Source organism: Idiotropiscis lumnitzeri, chromosome 20, assembly GCF_059441095.1.
Source record: "Idiotropiscis lumnitzeri isolate Australia: NSW breed Sydney's pygmy pipehorse chromosome 20, RoL_Ilum_1.0, whole genome shotgun sequence".
Classification (NCBI taxonomy): Eukaryota; Metazoa; Chordata; class Actinopteri; order Syngnathiformes; family Syngnathidae; genus Idiotropiscis; species Idiotropiscis lumnitzeri.
The window spans coordinates 6,846,464-6,871,238 of record NC_142410.1 but is presented as its reverse complement, the minus strand read 5'-3'; the positions used below and the strand labels follow the sequence as shown (position 1 = coordinate 6,871,238).

The 24,775-nt window shown below is 43.9% G+C and overlaps 3 protein-coding genes and 1 long non-coding RNA gene across 4 annotated transcripts in view; 3 read left to right on the top strand and 1 right to left on the bottom strand.

The window, feature by feature from the left end:
• The window catches only part of LOC148317353 (uncharacterized), a 36,452-nt gene extending 24,481 nt beyond the window's left edge, over positions 1 to 11,971 (bottom strand). Inside the window, exon 1 of the long non-coding RNA XR_015840047.1 lies at positions 11,607 to 11,971. This is a non-coding gene — a long non-coding RNA (uncharacterized LOC148317353). The remainder of the gene's footprint in view (positions 1 to 11,606) is intronic.
• Positions 1,737 to 8,686, top strand: LOC148317354 (uncharacterized). The gene is made up of 2 exons (XM_088284689.1): positions 1,737 to 3,293; positions 8,653 to 8,686. The coding sequence occupies exon 1, from the start codon at positions 1,743 to 1,745 to the stop codon at positions 3,006 to 3,008; it is 1,266 nt and encodes a 421-aa protein (XP_088140815.1). The 5' UTR covers positions 1,737 to 1,742; the 3' UTR covers positions 3,009 to 3,293; positions 8,653 to 8,686.
• On the top strand, positions 4,206 to 4,958 carry LOC148317355 (uncharacterized). Its single transcript, XM_088285196.1, has 2 exons — positions 4,206 to 4,245; positions 4,327 to 4,958. Exons 1-2 carry the CDS (start codon positions 4,206 to 4,208, stop codon positions 4,956 to 4,958), a joined length of 672 nt encoding a protein of 223 aa, XP_088141322.1.
• A 2,052-nt stretch (positions 11,972 to 14,023) lies between the features above and the next one.
• Positions 14,024 to 24,775, top strand: part of ntn2 (netrin 2) — a 33,967-nt gene continuing 23,215 nt past the window's right edge. The window contains exons 1-2 of the mRNA XM_088285254.1: positions 14,024 to 14,171; positions 22,732 to 23,974. Of these exons, the coding sequence (XP_088141380.1) occupies positions 22,942 to 23,974 (1,033 nt within the window). The 5' untranslated portion in view covers positions 14,024 to 14,171; positions 22,732 to 22,941. The remainder of the gene's footprint in view (positions 14,172 to 22,731; positions 23,975 to 24,775) is intronic.

The following is a 24,775-nucleotide window of genomic DNA, read 5'->3' as shown; positions in this document are numbered from 1 at the left end:
CCTGAGATTGAAGAGCGTGACCTCAACACACTACAGGAAAGTGCTTCAGAGGAACAAATCATAATCATTATGATTTTTTAAGTAAGTGTTTAGTGCTGAATAAAGTCTGCATAAATGAATCACCCGTTTATTTTCCTTCACAGTTCATATTTGCAGGCAATTTGAATGAATTCGAGCGATTGAAGCCAAATCGTTCAACTAAAGCAACACTGCCATCTAGTGGCAAATTCTAAAACTTTAGCAAAATAACGCATGAAGCTTAGGAGTATACATTTTGTGGCCTTTTACAATGCAGATAACATAACTTGCAAGGACGGCAAATCCTACATCCATTCTGGGAATTTTTATGCCACCCTTGACCTCAAGACTTTAAGATAAAGACAATATTTGTGACAGTTAAAATCAATACCAGTATTGGAATAAATAATCAGAAAATTACAACTGACTCAATTGGAGGCACATAATGACACCTACGGAGACAATTTTAAAGAGGCCAATATTGTGTTATTACCATACCAGAATTGAGGACAAATGCCAAATGAGACCAGTATTGAAGAAAGTCTGCAGAAAAAAAACAAACTCTGGAGCGTGCATGCTGAAAATATGTCAACTGCGTTCTACAGCTTGGTTGAGATGCTCTCGTTTCTGCAATGCATCAGGTCCAACTTTCAATGTGACATCACACTCAGACATATAATTCTGTAAATGTCATGAAGTGTTTTGTTCAAAGCAATTTGAGGGCAAGATGCGGTGATGTCACAGAGCAATAAAGCCGCCAGTCTTATTACCACATACTGCTGGGGCTGGGCTTCCCCGCCCCCGACCACCTGCGACCGATGACGCTAAAAGTTCATATCTTGACGGGAACTGGCAACATAGTTTCACTTTAATTCCACGGCGCGAGACTCAATTCAGTCCGCATCAGCATGACAAGGACTAAAACACAGCAGAAGCTGCAAAAGAAGCCTCTATGTTCTCACCGACCACAAACAGCTTATTAATCTGCAGTTTTTCACGCCGCTTCCCCAAAGTTAAGGTAAGCAGATCCTAAAGTGTCATTAAAACCCATCAGGAGCAGTTTAATTGTCTTGTTGCAAACACTCCTGATGACGTATAGCGCGGGTGATGTCATTGGATGGGATGTCATGGCTTTGGAACGCAGGGCCAAAATTTCTATCTTTGGAACGCATTTGTTAATTGTTGCTATGAAAAGTCAACACCTTTCAGATATTAAAGCAATACACTACATATACAAGCAAAAAAAAAAAAAAAATATATATATATATATATATATATAATTTTTTAAAATGTATTTTTTAAATTTTATATACATATATATATATATATATATAATTATATATATTTTTGCTTGTATATGTAGTGTATTGCTTAAATATCTGAAAGGTGTTGACTTTTCATAGCAACAATTTACAAATGCGTTCCAAAGATAGAAATTATATATATATATATATATATAATATATATATATACTGCAATATGTGATTGGGAAGAAGTTTATTTACTGACATTCTCGTTGTTCTTTCAGACGAAATGGAAGGACAAGGGGACGGACGGCACAACGGTCCAAATTGTAAGTGCTTGACATTCGATTTCATGAAACCCCTCTGCTTGGGTAAAACTGATTTGTGTCTGATTCTATGCTGATGATAGTATCATCTACGCATGTCAACTATGTTGCAGGCTACCGTATTCCGCTGCCGATAGGAAATGGAGCGCGGAATATGGAGACCCTCGGCCTGAGGGTTTTCATTCTCAATCAGGAGATCATCTTTTCCATCCACGCCATGATAAGGCCGCCCGATAACGACAACGACGGCAACACGGAGGACAACGACGAGGACGAAAACATTGAGGACAACGACAACGAGGACGACAACGAGGACAACATTGAAGACGACAACATCGAGGACATCGACCCGGAAGAAAACATAGAGGACAACGATCACGAGAATATCGAAGACGAGGAAGAGGACGAAACGGAAGACAGCGACGGCGACGCCGACGTGGAAGACAACGACGGCGAAATGGAAGACAACGACCACGGCGTGCATCCCGAATACCACGCCGACAACAACCACATGAACGACATGCACTTGAACGACGAGAACGCGGTGCTCCTCTTCAGGATCCGAGTACGGCCGCTGCAGCACGGCGACGTGTTCGACGACATCTTCCTCGAGTTGCGTTTGGTGAACAACGACGACTTTGACGAGATCGACAACAACGAGGAAGCGAACGGCGACGGCAACGAAGAGAATATCGAGGATGACCAGAACATCGATGAAGATGACGGGTTCGAAAACGTCAATAATATCGACGACGAGGGCGATAACCGTGACAACAACAATCGGGTTTTCGAAGACAATGACTGTAATAACGACGAAGGATTTGAAGACATTGACAATGAAAATGAAAATATCGAAGACTGCAGTGTCATTGGGAGTATTGTCAATGAAGAGCGAAAAACCCTGAGCCCTGCGGTTTTCCAGGAGTTGGACGATCCTCTGCCTGGCCCGTCGAGGGAGAGGTCCGTCAAGGAAGAAGACGAGACGAGCCGGGGCAAACAATTCCAGTGGTGGGATGAATCCAATTCGGACAGTTTGTCGGACCACTTCCGCGAAGACGAGGACGGCCACCGATGTTGCGCCTCCAAGCAACGGTCGAGCGACGAGGTGGATTCGCAAGACGACAAAAGGGGGAAGAAAACGCGGAAGAAAAACTTTATCTCCAAATCTGAAGACGAGGACTTTGCCTTTCGCTCAAGTGACCAGGACGCAGACGAGGATCTCCCGCCCGAATTATCGAGGAAGAGGCCACGAGGAGAGGGAGGACAGCCGTCTGAAACGGGACGAAACCAGAAACGTTTTCGACACGGCGACACCTCCGATAGTGACTTGGATGACGCCCGACAAGACGCGCGGCCAGAATCCCCGTCAAACATGTTGAGGGACGATCAAGAGGAAGAAAGGAGGGACAGTGAGAAATAATTCACACGGTTGCGATGATAATCCATCCGTCGATTGCTTGGAATCGTTGATTGGATGGCGCCTCGGAGCACTTGAGGCAAAAAAAAATGACGTGCGCTGCTTGATGGCAACCAGCGGAGGCGCTGGTGAGCCAGTCACGACTCGTTTGCTGTCTTAAGAGGAGCAGTGCGACGTCGGCTGCGGGCGCTTGAGCTACGATCTCGCTATTGGCACAACTCCAGGCAGCATTACAACAATGACACGAACCGGAGTTGAGATTTTTAAAACTCCATCCAAACCGAACAGGTAATTGAATATACATGTCGTGAACATGTGCTTATTCTTGATTACCGCTGCCGAGGGATTTGTGATGGAAGATTATGATTTATATCTAAATCCAGATTTTTCATCATTTTATTGTATATTCATGTACTGCTAATTTTCCTTGTAAAATGTGAAAAGAAATACAGAGGGGGGAAAAAAATCCCAATCTAACATTGGGGTTTTACGTCTACATTCCATCTAGTCAAAGAAAAAACATCTCTTTTATGGTCCGATTTTTGAAGAGTTTCGCAGTCACACTCAATTAGCGACATCATCCACGCCCAAATATGGTCATGTGTTGATGACATACATTGCTTTGTTCAAAGCATTTGGAGTCAGCGTAACAAAGATGTGACGATGACACAGAGCATTAAAGCCTCCATTGTTTTACTACATGCACTGAGTGCCGTCTTTTGCTATTTTTTTAAGCATGTTTTTTTTTTTTTTTGGGGGGGTGTTTTGGCTACAATCCCAAAATTTAACCTCAAAATTAGCAACCTGAATGTTTTTCTTGTATATGAACTACATTTTTTCAGAGCAGGTTCCTGGAGTTAAGGTATGTCAATAAAAAGCATTTTTTTTTTAATTAAAAATTCAAACTGGCAGCTAATCCATTTATTTGATGTCAAGGGGCGGGGCTAATTTAAAAAAAATTAAAATTAAAATCATTTGTCTTTAACCTATAATATTTATTGGACATGCAATGAAATATTGGACATTTTTGTGAGGAATTTTAAAACGTAATTATGAATTCCTAGTTTTTGAGACCATCTTTTGAGGATTATATATTGAGACCAGCAATGCTAAAATGCCAATTTTTTTTTTTGTTGTCCACTCTTTCACTAAATTCTTGAGCGTGCCGATTATTACTGATTTTGGCTTCCTTTTAGCAAAATGGAAGGACAAGGGGATGGATGGCATAATGGCCCGAGCAGTAAGTTTGAGTTTCCATCAGCTATTTCGGGTCAAATGTTTTCAATAGTAACAGTCGTCCCCATGTCTCGATGAATTTCAGGTTACCATATTCCGCTGCTTATAGGAAATCGCCCACCCAACGATGACCCAAACATGGAGTACATTGTCGTACTCGATTTTATCGTCAACCAGGAGATAATCTTTGTGAACGAGGGGGAGCCGTGGCCGGAAAATGACATTGAAATGAACGTCAGCGAGAATGAAGAAAACATTGACATTATCATTGACAATGACAATCAGTTGGAAGCCGCCGTCGGGGCCGAGGTCGAGATCGGAGTCATTCGAAGTGCGGAGGAAGAAGACCCTCTGCCGGGATCGTCGGGGAATATCTGCAAACACGCCCACGACGATCGTGAGGATGGCGATGAAGAGGAAGACAGCGGCAGCTTCCGGTGGTGGGACGAGTTTGACGGCAACAGTTCCGACAGCAGTGTGGAGCAGGACGTCAATGATGTCGAAGCGCCTCTTATGCTCCAAACGCAGGCCAACGTGTACCTCATGAGCTTAAGCGGCCATCTGGCGCACAGCTCAGGCATCATCGTCTTGGCCGAGGGGGGGCGAGCTTCCAAGGAGGGCGACGGTTTCTGGGAGCAGGACTTGGAGGACGACCCACTTAGCACAGAACGATTGAAAGAAAGCCACGAGGAAGGGAACAGCAGCGTGATGAACTGATTTGAGCGAATGGGATGAAATTCATGGCAAATGGATGGACGCTTATTGTGACTTGGAGCACAGCCTAATATTTCAATTAAAACTTTGTCCAGTGCATGTTTTTTTTTTTTTCCACTATCCAAACAATAAAATGCCTATTGGCTCATTATCATCTATTTTTTTCTTTGTTTTGCCCCTGAACAGAAACTAATCCTGGGATATTCAAAATCTGTCAGTCTGAGATATTTAAAGACCGTGAATTTGATTTATTTCAGAATGTTAATGTTATACATTCGCGCCGACAATATAAAAACTTGGGCAGTGCAGTTAGCTGGCTAGCAATGCCATCACCCTAAAAACGCATTTTTCCTTCAGAGACTGGCTTTTCACTGTGAGAAAGGTGGAAGCACCAGGAGGGTTGGCATGACCCCTGTAGAGTGCCTCGTTGTCAGCCATGAGTGTGCGCAAGTCGGATATATTTTTGCGCTATATACACTAAAGTCGCATCCATTTTTCCAGGTTGTAGACGTGCTAATTGTTAACAGTTGCGGGTTCTTGACGACTGAACCGCGCAGCTCGGCTCCTTTGGATATTTTGACTAGCAAAAAGCGTGGCATCGTGCGACGCTAAAACTGAAAGTGACATCATAACCCAACAAACGTATCATCACAATGATGTAATCGCATGCCATGTCATCAAACGCTTTGGTCAAAGCACGTCCTATTCAATTTGTAGACGCGTCGCCGTGACACAAAGTCACGAGTGTTGTTTCTCGAGGCACCGTTGGGGAAGCGGTTTTTATCTGCCCTCCTTTAAACGTTTGAAGTGCCTGCCTTTACTTGCACACGACAATGAAACGCTCTCCAGAACGCCGGTCACGACAGTTTATGCTTTGATATAATATCGTGTTAAGTTCAGGTCAGCATGATCAGGACTCAAATTCCGCAGAAACGGAACTGCTTTTTTAGACACCAATTTCCTGAACGCAGGTAAGCCTGACCAACAAACTCCCGTGAAATTGTCATCTAACTGCTTTATGGCTGACTTTTAGGCAAAATGGATGGACAAGGAGATGGATGGCACAATGGGCCAAATAGTAAGTTCCCCGACTTTTGATATCAAAGTGATTTTTGCATGAAGTGGAATGCTAATAGCGCGTATGTCAACGATGTGGCAGGTATCCGTTTGCCATTGCCAAGAGGTCTCCGTCCACCAAATGACGAGCCAAACATGGAGTTCATCGCCATCCTCGATTTTATTGTCAATCAAGAGATCATCTTTGTGAATGAACCCGAGCAATGGGACCTGGATGACAATAATCTGAATCATCATCCAATTCATATCAACAATGTGAATATGGACGACAATAACAATCCAGCACATGACGCCGTTCTCGGGGCTGAGGAAGTCAATCAGCGTATGGAAGCGGCAGAGCAATCGAGGGACCATTCGACAAACGACGACGACGACGACGAAATTCGAAGTAGCGAGCGTATAAGGCGATCATCCACTTTAGATAATACCTCGGATAGCAACACAGACGCGGACGAAACCAACCAGGAACCTCGGCCGGGACCATCCCGGCAGAGGTCTGAAGATGACGTCGGAGACGAAGACGGAACGAGGCGCAACCGGCATCTCCCGTGGTGGCATGAGTTTCATCAGAAAAGTTCGGACAGTAGCCCAGACTTTGATTTTTACGAAGTCAATCCTCTACTTTGCGGATCGAACCAAAGCTTGGATTCGCAAGATGAAAACGGCGGAATGGAATCAAAATCCTCGAGAGAATTCTGCGCATCTATATGTGCTAATGACCTCGCCGAGAGCGTTATCAGCAGTGATCCCGCTCGAGAGATATCTGATTCTGAGGAGAGGTTAAAAGACTTTAGCGAACAAGAGACAGAGCAGGAGCCTGCGCTCGTTCCATTTAGGACGCGTTCCAAAGTTAAAGCCGGATGCCAGATTGAAAAAGCAAGCGGCATGTGTTGCCAGAGGTGTCACGGATATGACAAGAATATTTCGGAGAAAAGCACCGACCTGGGCGATCCTGAAGAAAACTTTCTGGCCGGTGAATGGAAAAACGGCTCACACGATGACTTGGATTCGGAAGACACGTTAGAACTCGGCAATGTCTTTTCTGAAATGCCCGAATGTGACTTTGAGCGTTCTCACGTCATCCGAACGAGTACAGCTGAGAAAGGAGTTTCTTCTGATGAAGACCCGCAGCCCGGACCATCTGGCCAGCTATCAAGAAATGAGACCGAGCAGCACTTTGAGATGATGAGCAAGAAGCATTTGAGGTGGTGGCACGAATTTTGTGCCAACAATTCAGACAGCAGCACGGACTTGGAAGACACGGAGGGCGTGGCTCTACCCGAAGCGTCAAGGAAGAGGTGCGGCGATGACGATGAAGAACAAGCTGAAACGAGAACCAGCAAACGGTTCCGGTTGGGAATTGACGGCAATTCGGCGGATGAGGCCACGGATGGAGATGAGGCCGAAGACGAGAGGAACGGATTGAGCAAATATTCAGATTCCCATGATACGAAAGCGAAGAAAAGAATAAAGTGGCAGGCCGACTTTTCTCTAAGACGCAAATGTGATTCTAATTCTTCTCATTGCATCAAAAATGGTCCTCAGGAATTTGCTGCTGGTTTCAGTGACCAAGAGGCACAGGACGACCCTCGGGCAGCAGCACCCGACGAGAGGTTGTTGCCACTTGAAAGAAGATGCGGCAAAAGTTTCCGAGTGGGGCGTGGGCGTGGCCACAACAGCTCCGACAGCACCGACTCGGACGCCGCTGAAGCCGAACCGCTAAGATTAAGTCTGCGGGACAACCTGGAACTTCTGAGTTTAAGCAGCCATGTTGCTCACAAAAAACGGAAAACGGTCAGGTTCCAGGCGGAAACAACGTCCCAAGCATCTGATCAAGATGTAGAAGACCCGCTGCCGCCAATCCAATCTCAGGAGACCTTGAGTGAGAACGCAAACACGAGCGACAAGCAATGACTTCCGGTTTAAATATCTTTTTTTAATACAAAGATAATAGTCAAAGTGAGCATGCCGAACTTTTCTAGCAGGGGTGGGCAAACTTTTTGATTGGCGGGCCACAAAGGGTACAAAAATTTGAGTGTTTTGGTAACCTCACCACATCAGAGAAAATAATTTCATTTTTTTATCATTTTAAATAATTCAATTTTAAATGAAAGTGAACAAAAGCATTTCAACAAAATGTCAATATTTAGAAAATAAAACTAACAAGGTTTATTCATTTAATTTTTTTTTTCAAATTCGGCGGGCCGGATTAAAACGTTTAGCGGGCCGCATGTGGCCCCCGGGCCGTAGTTTGCCCACACCTGTTTTATAGTCTTTGATGGCTAACTATCATGATGAAAATGGGACCATTTTTGTCAGCCTGTTATTGTGATCTGAAATAGATCTGACGATGCATGAATCTGTGTTTTGTCATTTGTGCGCACGCAATACACATCAATTTATTTATTTATTTTTTATTCTGCTGGTAGTGAATGAGTTAATCACGGTTCAACCTATTTATTTATTTATTTTTTTTCCATGGACGGGCTGAGGAGGCAAGATTCAAAGTGACATCACCCATCGGATGTACGCATCATCGCGATGATGTCATCTTACATGATGACATGAAGTGTTTTGTTCAAAGCGTTTTGACTTCATGTTACATGTCGCGATGACACAGAATCAACCGGGCGATTGGAAACGGACGAGCCGCTTCACATTGATAGCACAAATAACATCGGGATCAGCATGAAATCCACTAAAGCCTGCAAAGGACATTTTTATTGTCGCCAACTTCAGGCTACTTAGTAAACTGGTGATTTCGAGACCAGTTCCCTGAAGTTAAGGTAAGTCAATCGCCACGCTAAAAAAAATTTCCGGATCGTTTTCAATGTGATTTTTTTTACATTGTGAACTTTTTTTTGGGGGGTTTGTAGAATTCCTTTGGACGAAATGGAAGGACGGGGAGATGGACGGTGCTCTGGTACTTGAGATTTGTTTTGCCATTTAGGTAAAACGGATTCAGTTTCAAGTGCATGGTTATAAAGGCATTAACGCATGTTGAACCTGTTGCAGGCTATCGTATTCCACTGGACTTGGGACGAGGGGAACCAAATTTAAGATTTCGCCGATTTTGCATTTCCTTGCATAGTGACGAAATTTCCTTCATAATTGAGGCGGCGCCGAGGCAACCTCAAAACGACAACAACAACGACGACGACGAAGCCAATCTCGAAGAGGTCGACGACGAGGCCAACGCCGACGATGACGACAACGAGGCCAATATCGAAGAGAACGACGACGCCGCGGCTGAGGACAGCGACAGTGAGCACGATCTCGGCGACGGGCAAAATGAAGACAGCGACAGTGATCTGATACTGGACGATAATGACGAACTTTACCATTTTGTGAACACGCGCGACCAGTACGCGTGGATCCGCTTCATTTGGCAGGTGTGGCCATTTTCATGCGGCAATATATTTGACGAAATTGTCTTTGAATTCCACGGAATACGCGAGGAAGATTTGGCTATTCGCGACTACGATATCGCCCAAGAAAACGTGGACGATAACGACAACAATGCCAATAATATGAATCAGGAAGAAAGTGAAAATCAGCATGTTGAGGACGTAGCCAATGGAAACGAATTACAAGCTAGCGTCAATCAAGTTTTGGAGCAAGTGGATGAGCACCCTTTGCCGTTGCCGTTGCCTTTGCCGGTACCGGCCATACCAAACGTCAGATCTAAAGTCGAGGAAATTGACGAAGAAGCGTTCCGATGGTGGCACGAGTTTGATTATAACTTTTCGGAGAGCGCTGGCATTGATGTCGACGACGAGGATTCGCTGCCTGCTGGATGTGAGAAAAAGACGAGAGAGAAGAAGTCCGGACCGGTCAACTCGAACAATGAAGTGGATCGCGGCATTAAAAGCAGCCACTTAGTTGAGGAAGACGAGGCTTCGGAGGAAGGCGAGTTTGTCTCTTGTTTCAGTGAACTGGAGGCCGAGGCGGAACCTCTACCGGGACCGTCCAGGAAGAGGTCAAGAGAAGAGGCCGGACTTAACCAAGAAACCAGAAGTAACAAACGCTTCTGTCGGCGTTCTGAATGTGATGGTAAGACTTCTGACGGCGGTGCCGAAGATTCTCTTTCGGGTGGAGCTACAAAAAGGTCATGAGATGACTCGCATTGGGCAAGGCGAAATTTATTTAAGACAAACTGAAAGAAATGCAGAGCAAATCTTGCAAGTAGTTCCAAGTAGTTGAGAGAAAGTGGCGCGATTGATAAGTTGGTCAAAAAAAAAAATGTCCCAAAAATCGAATTTGTTCCTCGTAGTCCTCGTGCCACAACCGACCTGACTGAGAATGGTTTTGTTTTTTTCGATAAGCAGTCGGGAAGGCTGAAATGCCGATTTTCAATGTTTTCTGATTACTTCTTTGATATGATACAATGTTTGAATTTAAATAGATTTGAGAAAGAGCAAATTGGTGTCAGATATCAACTTCATTGTTGTTTCTTACTAGTTTAATTTCTGGTGGTTTTAATTTTTAACAGCAGTTTTGCTTTTTCTGTTTTTCAAAAATCCAGTGTTCTAGTTTGGTTTTTTATGAATTTTAGTATTAGTTTGTTTAAAAAAAATTCTAGTTCAGTATTTATTAGATTTAGTTTTAGGTTTTTTTTGGGGGGGGGGGTTTCGTTTTTTTTTTTTTTTTTTTAGAAAAAAAGGGTGGGGGTCACTAATATTGTGTAATAAAGTAAGATCAACTACAATTCTTAATGGACTGTTTAACCGTCCTTCCGTACGGATATACGGCAATACAGGAAAAAAATTAATACATTTAAAATGAACCCCCGAAACTCATTACATGATATTAATTTACAAAGATGAAATTGAAGGACATTTTCACGTTATGTTTCAAGATATTTGATATGCAATAGCCAAGAGGTTTTTGATATTAAATTACAATTTTTTGCTTTTTCCAATAGCTTTTCCATGTCTTAAATTTGTAGCATTTTTATTTGTTTTTCGCAGTTTGGAACTTTACAGCGCACGTCTCTAGCTTTGATGAATTTATTTGCAAGACGGTGCTGCTCATGAATATCCAGAATGTCAAAGCAGACTTTTTATTATCATTTTCCAGATTGCTGCTTCTCTATTTTCAGAACACACATCGAGTTCAAATAAGAACTCCCAAGCGCTTGCAGCTGGCAACACTTTAAGATAATGATGCTTGCTGAATTCCACACAAATGAAGGGTCCAAATGCCGTACCTGTACACATTGCTTCATGCCTAGACATACAATAGCAAACTTTTTTTTTCCCCCCGAAGGCTTGATCACACATGTAGGGACTAAAATTCCCAACAGGATGGACTTCTATCAAATGTTAACAGGCACCCCCAAAAATGTTCACAACCAATTCAACACCACAGTAATCAGTCATGTTCATCCCATGCAAATGTTCTAAATTATTAGGCATAAAATAGATATATTTTTTTAATGTAAGTAGTTAAAAAAAATCCATATGTAGCTTACTGAATGGAACATGACAGGTGCATTTTTTACTGGTGGGAATGTTAAGGTGGAAGTCCAAAATTGTGATTTGGAAATTAGTTTGCAAGTATTTGATAGCTCACCTCTGTCTTCACACCCGATGACGTCAGTGTAGAGGCGAGCGTTGTTGACACGTGTGGCCGCCAGAGAGCGTCATTTCCCCGTTGAAATGCAGCTCCTGGAAATGGGTTGAGCTTAGAAATAAATGGGCACTACTCGAGTAAAATACTGTTACTCACCAGGCAGTTTTCATTGCATAATATATAATTCAGGTGGCTTCACCCACATTGTGACACTTGTTTCAATCTTTAAAAACTTAAGTCCATCCAACTTATCTTTATCTTCAGTGCGGTGAGAACCAACTTGGTCACGTGACTGCCTGCTTGACCAAATGGAGTCGAACGTTACTCGTAGTTCCATTTGGGGTGAAAACTGTCACGTGACAAGTCTCACTGAAACAAAAAATACAAGTATGAAGCGCAGTGTAGCTTATAAACATAAACGCTCAAATGTTAAATGCATATTGCGTTTAAACTACTCAAAAGTAAAAAGTATCCAACAAGACTATAAAATAGCTCATTTACTACCCACCTTTGGTAACAAGCGATGCCAAAAATGAAGATTAGAAAACATTTTTTTTTTTAAAAATGCACCAAAGCTGGCATTGATTATGTGGCTGTGTCCAACGCAGGGCGTCCCCATCTCGGACCAAGTGGAATAACCCCGAAGATGGAATCAAACGTGCGTGTATAATCTTCTTATGACAAACATTTCTCACGCCGATTTGAAGACTTGAGTCACATGAAAAAGCGCGCTGTTCCCGAGCGTCATTTTTTCCCCTCAACAGAGCGTGCGACAAGTGTCCTTTCTATGTTTTTAACCGCCAGAAATACAATCACAATGGTTACTTACTCTTAATTTTCATCAATGTTTTAGGCCTGCATCGTAAAGACATTAAAGTAGCATCAAACGTAAATCAGGGAGTCCGATTAGCGTGTACAATTCAGCTGGGCGTCTTCTCCAAAGTAACTAATTGGCTTCTGATTGGCTCCAGACTTGTGGGCGGGGGGACGGTGTTCTACGCGCATGCGCACACTCCAAATAAACTGCCTTTCGCCACGAATTTAGGAATTGATATTCCTATTTCATATGTACATTATATATGAGTCCGTGCCTTGAGCTGCTTAAATGGCACAAGGCAGATACTGATCTTAATCAGGATGGTACAGTGGGTTAAAAAGGATTGTTAATCAGTTTGGAGAGATTTATTTTATTTATTTTTATGATAAGTGGGTACAATCCACATTGTGTACCGCGCGGGGCTAATTATTGGACTCTGAAGTAACTCTAAGAACCAGACAAAAATGAGATGTAAATGCAAGCAGTATGTTTAATCACTCCAATGAAAAGCAATGTACAATGCAAGACCATGCATATTAAATGTACAATTATAATTATTTTTTTTTTCGCGAAATTTGAGTCCTCAGTTGCTGATTTATTTATTAAATCATTCATAGTGGTGACTGGTGATATTGCAACTTGAAATTGGCGTCGATCGCTGCATACTCGAGTTTTTGCACCTACGGATTTGCATTGTCTCAGATTATTTTCCTTTTTTTTTTAATATTTAGATTATTATTATATATATATACTATGGGCAGCCAAAAAGTTGACTTAAAATGCATTAGCGATCAAACATTACTTTTGGTCATACTATTGTGTTCCCAAATGTTTACAATTGTGTCCTGAATAACACAATAAAACATTCTGTAAACAACAGTAAAAATTTAAAATTAAAAAATGCACTCATCTGACGCTAGAAGGAAATATATTATTTTATGAATAACACGTTAAAATATCACATTTAAGTGAGCAGTTAAGTCATATAACTATGAACTCATTTCAAATCTTTATGAATTGAGTTACAACATAGCCTACAATTAGATTACCAAAGCAACTATTTATGAATCTCTCTCTCTCTCTCTTTCCACCCCCGGCCCCCTCCGCCATCGGCATCCCCGTCAACAGGTTCAATGTAAAGTTCTCCTTACGACCTCCATATGGCAGCAACTGTAACGACGAGTGCGTAAAAGCTGCGGCGGAATGTGTAGTAAAAAAAAAAAAAAGTGAAAGCAGTTGTGTGGCATTGAGTGTGGGAAATCGGGACATTGTATGCAAACGATCGTTTGGGGTTTAGCTTGTGTGCGTGTGTGTTTTCTTTGGTTGGCTTGTGGCTTCTTGGCAACACTTTAATTAGTGCGCAATCAAGGCGAACGCGGACAAAACGCATAGAGCGTAATTGGAATATTTGGTTCCCCTCCTCTTTGAGCGCGCGCGCGCACACACACACACACACACGCACCCCCACACGTCGCCCCCTCCTCTCCCTGCACACACGCTTGGGGAAAATGTGTGTTTGATTTGAATGGGGAGTAGCCTCAGCCGGGCTCGCTTTACAACATATGGGCGACTGCTAGCTTCTCAGTTGGGTCGAGGCGCACATGCGAGAGAGGTGGTCCACATTTTCACTTGGGACTTTGTGGCATGCCTTCCCCCTTTAACGCCGTTAAATAAAACAAAGTTGCGCGTGAGGGTGATTTAAGGACCGTAGGACATTTCTAAAGTCTCATTTGCGTGGATCCATTAAGGTGAGTTTAATATGATTATTATTTCAACAGGCGTGTTTGTATGCACTGGGAAATGACAGGTTACATGAACCTGTCATTAAGTTTTGCATTAAGCCACTAGGCTGCCATTACCTTATTACTGGCCGAGTTTGTGTAGCGTGCGCGCACATTCGCGGACAGGTGTCACTCTCACTAGTTGCGGTTGAAAGAAGTGTGCGTGCACTGTGTGCACGAGGAGGTGGAAGCTTAGGTCGATTGTGAGCCAAGGGTGCATGCCAAAGCAAGCAGTGAGCCTCTCGGCTGCCTTCTCCCTTCAACATGCGTGTGTCACGTCCAATATTTTCCCAGCGCGCGCGCGCGCGTTCTGTCCACCTGAAAAGCAAGAATTGCTCCTTTTTTTTAAAATATCACTTAAGTGCGTTTAATTAATTTGAGTGAATGTCACTAAAATGTGTTCCACAACTAGTCAGTCCATCAAATATCATTTTGTAAGCCACGGTAACATGTAGTTTGTGCTTAAATATTAGAAAATAAAAAATCTGCACTGAAATTAAGATTTAATAAAAATGTGTGACGGCGTTGGTGAATATATCTTATAGCCGTTTAATTATTTAAAACCAATTACTTCTCATTCAAATCTATTCAATGCAAAAGTTAAATACAACTGAACCAAACGATTCTTTCACAAACCACTAGAGGGTGCCCATGCACCACTATGAGCACTTGCTAAGTGATCGAAATTTTATACAGATCATTATTATATAGAAGTCAAAGTAGACAAAATCGGATTCAACAACAAGTCCTTATTGAAAATTGCACTCTCCAAAATGTTCACCTCTGTGTGCTTTTTGCACCCTTGACTCATTTCCATCTTTAGAATTTAGCTACATATCGTTGGTACTGCACACAGTCCAATATGTTTAATCTGAATGGTTTCGGACTGTTGAGCGTTTTCTGTGCTGCCTTAAGTGTAGTATCAAACCTTTCTCAAACGATGAGCTCCGCCCCCTCCACGCTCACACACACACAGCCTGCTCTCAAACAAGTCCGGAGCTGAAAGCGACAGTCCCGTCCAGCGTTCTTATCTTAACTGCTTCAATGGCCTTAAAGTATGCCCCTATTGCCCCTTGAAACAGTGTCAGCCACTTGACCTACTTCTCACCACTAACCACTGGAATCAGTCCACGGAAAGAGCGTCGGAATCCCAATCGGTCGAGGATGTGCGCAGTGCTTGAACACAAAACATCAGTTCGGTGTGTGTGTGTTTTGGAATGAATATTTAATTTTATCATTATTTAATTGCATTGCACTGAGTCTACGAAGTGAACAAGAGCAGGAGAAAGTAGAGCCAGGCGTTGCAGCCACATGATGTGTCCAAGATAATCCAAGGCAACACTCCGCAGATTTTGGTCACTGTGGCGTGTATGTGTGTGCGTGTGTGTTGGGGGTATTTATAAACCGCCAACAAGCGTGGTTGCACTGGAATGGAGAAAATAACATGATTTTGATCCATTTAGTTTTTTTTTCTTCTGTGACTTCAACGGCTCAGTCATGCGATCAAACATTTTATTTGATCACCCTTAATGCTAAATTTTAGCTAAAAAAAAACTTTTTCATGTTTAAATAAATTAATTAAAACTATTTGTTTTATCTGGACACTCGATCCGAGTTATTTGTTTCCATCGGTAATATAGTCGGGAATACATTCACTAAAGCACTTTTTTAAAAGGGGAAATGTTCAAATTTTACATCATATTATATTCTATGCCGGTTCGTCAAAACACGTTCTGATTAAAATTGTTTTTGTGGAATGTGAATAAAGCAGCAAAATCCACCTGTTTTTCGCCATCTCATGCCATTTATTTATTTATTTATTTAACATTCGATTTTGTCATGATACCGCCCTCTGCTGGCGACTGAAAATGACATCACATTGCCTAAGGGCTCAGTGGTCAGAAGTCACATGACCAAACCCCGACAACAGCTGAGCCGTGATTGTCGTTACCTGAACGCTTAGCTGCTGTGATGTCACGAAAACAAAGCACTTATTGGAGCGCAAAATTATAATAATCAAATTTTTTTTATATGACACACCTGCGAGGTGGATAAATAATCTCGGCAAAGGAAATGTGCTGATGTGATTTAGGCAATCTGTCAAAAAAAGTCAATCTGAGATGGATTGATTGTAAAAGTAAGAAGGAAACACCCTTTCATGGCCAAGTGATATTATTACGCTCATTCACTCATTCTCTTCCAGGCGAAAGTGTGATCGCGACCCAAGTGGGTGTGTATTTATTTATTTATTTTTTTTACATTTCCCCTGTTTGACAAATTGTACGTGCGCTCACCTCGCCAGTTAGCGTTCAAATACCTGCCGTCCGTCGGCGTGACACTCAAGTTGTGTCTGGCAGCGGGAAGACGGTCCAGGGGCGAATACCGGCATGCTTGGTCCTGCCTGGCCCCCCCTACCCCCCCCCCGCGTCCCGCTTGGCCTGCATGCATGTGTCGGCCACACGTTTCCTCCAGGTGTGTGTGCGTGTGCGTGTGTGGTCTGCCGCATGTGTGCTTGTGCTCACCAACTTACCTTTTCTCATCTTGAATTGAATATTATCCTTCTCGATGGCTCAATAAGGAGGCACGGCTTTTGTCCGAAGCAGGGGCTTTCAAACTGGGTCCGATTTTTACAAAATGACATATTCATGTTTTTTCCCCGTCTTGTTTGGAATTTTTTGGGAAAATTTAACACCGAATAACGTAAGCTTGCCGTGTGCCCCGCTGCTTCATATAGTTCTCGCCAATTAACCCGTTTAACCCTTTCGTCTAGCATCTCGCTTCAGACCTCAAATTTTTACCCTTTCTCTCTTGTTTTTTCCCCCCCCCCTCCTCCTCCTCTTCTGCTATTACCCTCCCATTTTCTCACCAAAACACTGACCTCACACAGAAAAAGACCCCAGACACAGAAAAATACTCTTCAGCTTGTCCTATCAGCAATTTTGGAATCAAGCAAGTTTTTATACGTCCAGTCATGCAGACCTGCTCAGCAACGTTTTACCATACGTGCATTAGTTGAACTGACTACTTTCAAACATATTTTAAGGACTCAGGAAATGTTCGCGTTTAAACCTCCAGACACCCTTTCATGCGCCCCTCCTCACCAGAGTAGACATGAGCAGATTCTAAAAATTTGTCGCTGATCCCTCTGCTAATGACGCCCTTAGCTGGGAAAGTTGACCCCCTCCTGCCCTGAACTCAAACACCCGCACCACATCACCCCGACTCTACCCCACATCCAACTCTGTCTCTCAACCGCGCACACGCACACACACTTACGCAAACATGAGGATCGTCGTCACCACTGTGGAGATGGTCGTCATCAAGCAGGCTACTGACCTCTGATACCTGAGACCTGTCAGTCACGTTGACTCGTATGGACAGTTTTATTTGACATACTGTGTGTGTGTGCGTAACATATATGGATTCACCCCAGACCGCCATTGTTGACGCAAAATACACATTTCCGAATTTAACTCAAATATTCCTAAAAATATGCTTTTTAATACGCTTGCCATTCCTAACTGTAGATTTACTGTGACACCCTCAAGATGATACCAAAGCTCTGGTTAATAGGAAAGTAGTACTTTAATTGGTGTCAAGGAAGTATCTAGAAGTGATACATATCGCCTGAGAGATTCGTTGTATGTAGAGGAAGAGCAAGGTTTAGCCTGGGTTGTCAGTGGAGAGTCTTTCTTGTCTGACGCTTGCTCAACACCACGAAAAAAGATGACTCATTAAAAAAAAAAAATATATACATTCAGTGCATCTTTGAGCATTGCTAATGACAATGGAGGTGGCTCTGTCTAGTCTTATTGGAAAAGAAAACCTCAGTAGTTGTGGAAAGCTGCTAATAACCCCACCAGGGATTACTGTACAGCAGGCTGGAGGTCCAGCAGGGCACCACATCGGGCCTCCTCTCACTGTCATTCGATCGAGGACCTCCCTTTGCTGCGGGTCTTAAACTGGGGCTACCCGCCCAGCGTGAAAGGTTCCCACTTGGGATACAAAGCGGCTCAGCTGTCCCGCTCCGATCCTCAACTCCACCCCTCTCCCCCCCCGCCCCTGAGCTAGCCAGAGCTCTCCACTATACACCCAAGCCAAATAAAGCCTCTCAGCGACTTCTGTTTTCCTAATCTGTGAACTCTGACTGAGGCGCCCATGCTTGAAAGAGAGACAACTCAACATGGGTTGATCTCCCGGTGACAGGGAGAAGCTGAAAAAACGAATCGCGGAATGTCTCGGCTGAAACCACAAGACCACCCTGTCGTCCTCCCGTTCGTGTCCTTCCTGGCTCACCCCCGCCTTTTTTTTTTTCATCTCATTTCCCTTCACTTTGGTCCAACATCATCTACCTTCGTTAATTGGTTGGCACCGGATGATTCGAACCGTCGACCGCGTTCCGGTCAACAAATGGCCTATGAGTGCTCTTTGTGGCAATGCACAACTTGGACATGGGAAACGTGATATTCTTATCATTAAAAAAAAAAAAATATATATATATATATATATATATATTTAAAAATATATATATGTATATGTAATGAAAATATTTTCTCAAATATTTCAACATGACGGATTTTCCTGCGCCGGCAGCGGTTTCTGCATCTCATTAAAAACCATGCACGAGCCCAGCCTTAATTATTATTTTTTTTTATTTCCATGCTGAGACACATTGTTAGCATTACAATCCCGCCGTGACCAGCAAAAATGAATGATCTTAAACATCACAAGAAACTTGTTTCTTATTATGATACGTCTTTTGATGAAAAAGACGGCGTGCTCTGTCACTGTCCCCGCTCAGATGAGCCACCCGCTCGTCTCCCAGGCCACGCCATATTTAGTCATTCCAGGCACTGACACGCACCGTCGCAGTCGTCCGCCTTAATCTGTCTCCCCTCAGGATCTCGCTCCATCCATCTCATATTTTCATGCCCTACTCACCTTCCCCCTCCTCTCTCTCCCTCCTATTGCTTCCATTAATCTCTGTCCTCACTCTCCCTCCGTGTCTGCTTACTGACTCCTTGTGTGATTATGTTTTCATTTTCCCATCTTCCCTTCCTTGGCTCGTCTCGTCTTCTCTCCTGGAGTTGTTAAACCCGGATGCTTTGAACAGGTTTTGCGACTTCCTTCTACCTTCCATGTCTTCATCCCCGCAAACTTTCAAGCACCTTTCTCCTCTCTGGAGCCTCTGGCTTCTTCTTCTCTTTTTCTTGGATGAACTCGCTGCTATTGGAAGCTGGGCCCGCATGCTAATGAGTCGCTAATTCCATCAGTCGTCCCTCCGTGTCCCCCCCCTGCCTCCCCCCCTCCCCCATGAGGCAGCCAAGGCTTTTTGATGGAGTGCCTGTGGCTGATGAACTCGGCCCACTTCAACTTCCTCGTACTCGGACACATGTCATTGATCAATGTCTCGTTCCGTCGAATCATTTATGGGCAGTCTAATTCCCTGAGATCCATTTTTTTTTTTTTTTTAGACGGCAATTGCAACAGGAGTGGATGTTGCTTTTGACTAATGTTTACATGCCTTTCATTTCTTTGGGTAGGCTGTTTTTTTTTTTTTTTTTGCTTTTTGAGTAGGCGATTCAAAAGCCTGGCACGAAAGGGGATGTGAACTCACTGATCCGCTGCAACTGTGTAATATAATAATACTGTTGATTTTTGGTTTACTCGGAAAATGTTACAAATGCCTCTCAATTTGAGCGCCTATGACTTCAATAACTTCAAAGGCTAAAGTTTCAGATTTCCAGATTTTTTTATTTTTTTTTTGCAGGTGGGTGGGGTCGTGTCATTAAAACGGTGTCGAGTGACGCACTTCAACTCAGGCATTAATCTTCCCTCTCCCACAAAAAAGAACGAAAGAGCCTTCGATCACATTAACGGTTATCTGGCGCAGTTGAAAATGCATCTCCCCTTTGGATAGTCCGCTCGCTGGCATGGGTGCTATAGAGCGCCTCGTTGTCAGCGTGAGTGTGCACGCGTCACGGCAGGCTGACGTGGCTGCTTTAGAGCGCCTCGTCGTTGCACCCTGGAAAAGGCCGGTGACGACCCGGTGAGATGTATTCCAGTCGAGGCTTTAAGCACATCTAGCTATGTATAGGAAGAGGTTTATTTTAACTTAACAAACACTTTAAATGAATGCGTCTTTGAAAATATCAAAAATATCAAAATATTTTGTGTAAATTAAATTAATTGCTGTGTTGAATATCCTCCTCTGCACCCCCCCCTCACTTGTTTTCTTTTAACACACAGTCTCCACTTGAGTGCAGATGAGTGCAGCTCCCATTTGCCAGTCCACTCGCTTTTTGTTTTGTTTTTTAAGGGTAGCAATCCCTGGACCCTTCACACGTACGAAGAACAAAACTTTTGTCTTGCCGGCTGCCCTTAACTCCATCTGTCTGCTTTCCGCGCTTGACTGAAGTGGATACAGAGGCCACCTTTTGTCCTTCCCAAGATGAAGAGGGGATGCTGTTGTATGAGGGGAGAGAGGTGGCGGCTGTGATTCATTGTAATTTAATAAATACCACACAAAGAGGGATGCGGCTCCCTTCCCCAACCCCTTCAGCTGTCACTTTTCAAATGAGGCGCCTCTAGATTTGACACCCAGGGAAGGAAAAGGCGGATTAGAGAAGGAAAAGCCCCAGGCTTTATTCATCTCCTTCTCTGTCTTTCACCCCACCCCAATCGCTTTCTCACCCTGATCTCCTTCAAGCTTTCTTTGGGACCAAGAGGCCCCTTGTCGAGCGGTGGGTGTAGAAATGATGTCACCCAGGTACCGATCGAGGAGGACTGCTCTCACTTGTGGTGAAGCTAATGTTGCTTTTTCCACCGTTAATGGAGAGCATCTTAAAATCCATTTTCAAGATAGTTGCTCTTTGGCAAACATGGCTGTTTGACTTCTTAAACACAGAGGCCACATCTATGGTCCATTGCGCCTACGCCATTACCAGGGATTATGGCTGCTATGCTACCGAAGCATGACCACAAAGCTATGCTAGTTTTGACACCAGAAGAAGAACAGAGTGAGTGGTCAGCAGACTCATTTTGGATGCCGACGCTAATGGTCATTTACTGAAGTCTGTCTGACTGATTGGATTTGACAGGCTTTTTTTCTTCAATGAAAAATATACTTCTACTAAGACTGCATAACTACAAGTGTGACCCGTTTCCGTTTGTTATTCCGGCCCGCCGAACAATTACATTATCTTCTATAACAGGGGTGGGCAAACCTTTTGATTGGCGGGCCACAATGGGTTCTAAAATTTGACAGAGGGGCCGGACCAGGAGCAGATGGATGGAGTGTTTTGGCAACATCACCTCATCGGAGAAGACAAAAAAGACATTTAATTCTAAATTAAAGTGAACAAAAGCGTTACAACAATCTACATGTCTTTGAAAAACCACAGTATTTAGAAAATAAAACATAACTAGGTTTATTCATTTAATTTTTTTCAAGTTTGGCGGGCCGGATTAAAAACCTTAATGGGCCACAAGTGGCCCCCGGGCCGTAGTTTGCCAACGCCTGCTATATAAGTATAATAATTTATTGCATTCATTTACTGGTTTACCCCTAAATTTGGCTAGTCGATAAAACTTCATATTATGTTGTGGGTCAAATTGACCCGTTGAAATTGTAGTAAAAGAAAAAAATGTGATATTATTATATAAAAAATATATTTTTGTAAATACTATCATGATTTTTTTGGTTTTCTTATAAATATATATTTTCACACATTTTTTTAATTGATATGGTAAATAATTAGTATTGTGTGTCCTTGGTAACACAAAGGGATATAAGGATTATAGAAATATCAAATTTATATACTGCTACGTTTAAAAAAAAAAATATGGCCCTTGAGCTAGAGTGACCCCATCTGGGGCAACGTGAAAATTGCCGTGGGCCAGGCCATCCCCTGATATTCTGAAATGATTTATTCATATTAATTAAATATTTGACTAATACATTTACATTTAACTCATTCACTGCCAGCCCAGGTAAAATGAAAGTACGTATATATCCGTCAATGGAATTAGTTAATTGGAATGCAAATTTGAAAAGAAACATTACTTTCACGTCATATCAACCAAACAACATAGCTGAGAAGTCAACGTTTGTCATACCATCCACAGTCAGAAAATTAGTTTTTGCACTGTTTGTATTCAATTTTATTGCAGCCAACTGCGGCCCTGACGGCGTGTGTGTAGTGCTTTGTATTTCACATTACCGCAACCTACAGGGCTGGGGTGGAATTGCGTGGCCCAACCTGTTCGACTTTTTGATCAAATAATTCAGACAAACATATTTGTGATTGAATTGATTTTTCCATTTCATTGTTAGTCAGGCAGCATGATAGCACTACCCTGGCCCAACATGTCAGAATTTTCGTTCAAATGAGTCCGACAGACGTGTTTGTGATTGCTCAGCCTTGGCAGAGGTCTGCGCTTGACTGAGTGCCCTTTTTGGTATTTCCTTTTGTGGAAACAATATGAGTTTGACACTGACCTCTGTGTTTGTATCTGTCTCCTGCAGGAAGCGCCTTACGCGAAGGGTCAACGAGCACCGACAGTCTCCTTCCTCTGGGCTGCAATTAAGCACGGCTCGAGAGATTTTAGCGAGAAGTTTGACACGTCTGCGCGCACTCTCGCTCTCACAATTACTTGCACGACATCGCTGCTAGACTGGCACGTATTCACATCTGAAGAAGTTTCCGTCCGTCGGTAGCCAGGCCCTCGGAGCAGAATGAGGGAACCCTGGACGTACCTGCTGTGCTTGTGCCTCCTGATATGCTCAGCATCCTCACACAGTGCCAACAACCCCTTCGCGGGGCAGCAGACCCCCGCGGACCCTTGCTACGACGACGCCGGTGCCGCCCGCCGCTGCATTCCCGAGTTTATCAACGCCGCCTTTGGCAAAGAGGTGATCGTATCCAGTGTGTGCGGGCGGCCGCCGTCCCGCTCGTGCAGCGTGGTGGAGCGCGGCGACGACCGGCCGTCGGTGCGAACGTGCCAGATCTGCGACGCGGCCGACCCCCGCCGCTCCCGCCCGGCTTCCTACCTCACCGATCTCAACTCGGCTCACAACCTGACCTGCTGGCAGTCGGAGAACCTCAACACCTCGCCGCACAATGTGACTCTGACACTTTCCCTCGGGAAGAAGTTTGAGATCACCTACGTGAGCTTGCAGTTCTGCTCGCCCAGACCGGAGTCGCTCGCCATCTACAAGAGCATGGACTACGGCAAAACATGGATGCCTTACCAGTTCTACTCGTCACAGTGTCGACGCGTGTACAATCGGCCCAACAAAGCCACCATTACGAAGCAGAATGAACAGGAGGCTCTCTGTACTGACGGCCACACCGACCTCTACCCGCTCTCTGGCGGTCTCATCGCATTCAGCACCTTGGATGGACGACCGTCCGGCAAAGACTTTGACAACAGCCCGGTCCTCCAGGACTGGGTGACCGTCACCGATATCCGAGTGGTCTTCAGTCGGCCTCAGCAGTCGCGGGAGCTGGGACTGAGCGGGAGGGACGAAGACCCTGTGGCGGTCACCTCCACGCTGCCGGCGTATTTTTACGCCGTGGGCGACTTCCAGGTCGGCGGGAGGTGCAAGTGCAACGGGCACGGGTCTCGCTGCCTGAAAGACAAGGAGGGCAAACTGGTGTGCGACTGCAAGCACAACACAGAAGGGCCCGAATGTGACCGCTGCAAGCCTTTTCACTACGACCGGCCGTGGCAGAGGGCCAGCGCCCGCGAGGCCAACGAATGTCTGCGTGAGTACTTTTTTTTTTCTCTCTTTAGGTTTGAGTGGGTTTGAATCAACTCTAAACAAATACTCAGCAATATGATCGGCCGACTAAAGTTAATAAAAATGATCCCGAGATTATCCAATTTGACCCAAGTGGTTTGAAAATGGATTCACTGCAACTCATGTATATTTGTTCATCTAACTCTGACAGCCTCTACGAGTTCCCAAAGTCCAAAGTCTGTGGGTGTATCATCTTCCCATATTCTTTTTCAAAACTCTTTGAGTCATGAATGTCATGCCGTGTAAGCACAGGCGGAATTATCGTCGTGGCTGATGCACACAAAAGTGTTGGAGCTGTCCGGACCTGCCTAAAAAACATCCAAACTTTTAATCTTGAGGCGACATAATGCCACCTGGCTCCCGCAACCATATTTTGGACGGCCAAGCTCGATGTTTGTCATGGCATGCAAAGTTCAAATGACTAATCATTTTGACAGAAAAACAGCGGATGTGTCGACGTTTTCGCAGCAGTTTTTTTTTTTTTTTTTTTTGGTAGCTGCCTGTTTTGAGCTGGTAAACGTGGCGACGTCTCTCAAAGCGCCGAGAATCCATCACTCGCCTGCGTTTCCCATCAGGCATGTGAATTAAGTGCACCTCTTCAGGGAAACGCTCATGTTCTCTGGAAATGTCTAAACAGCGGATGACAACTACTCAGCTCACTGGCACTCAGCTGCCGCTAAATCATCCAAGTCATCTTGCAACTGAGCAGTGTTTACGCTCTGGAAGCCCGCCATGTCAAATTGTTATTCTTATTTACGTGCCAATG

Excerpts from the sequence above, each read along its gene's own strand:
- LOC148317354 (XM_088284689.1), top strand. The coding sequence starts at position 1,743 with ATGGAGACCCTCGGCCTGAGGGTTTTCATTCTCAATCAGGAGATCATC.
- LOC148317355 (XM_088285196.1), top strand. The coding sequence starts at position 4,206 with ATGGAAGGACAAGGGGATGGATGGCATAATGGCCCGAGCA. Across the intron at positions 4,246-4,326 it reads ATGGCATAATGGCCCGAGCA|GTTACCATATTCCGCTGCTT; the intron begins GTAAGTTTGAGT and ends GATGAATTTCAG.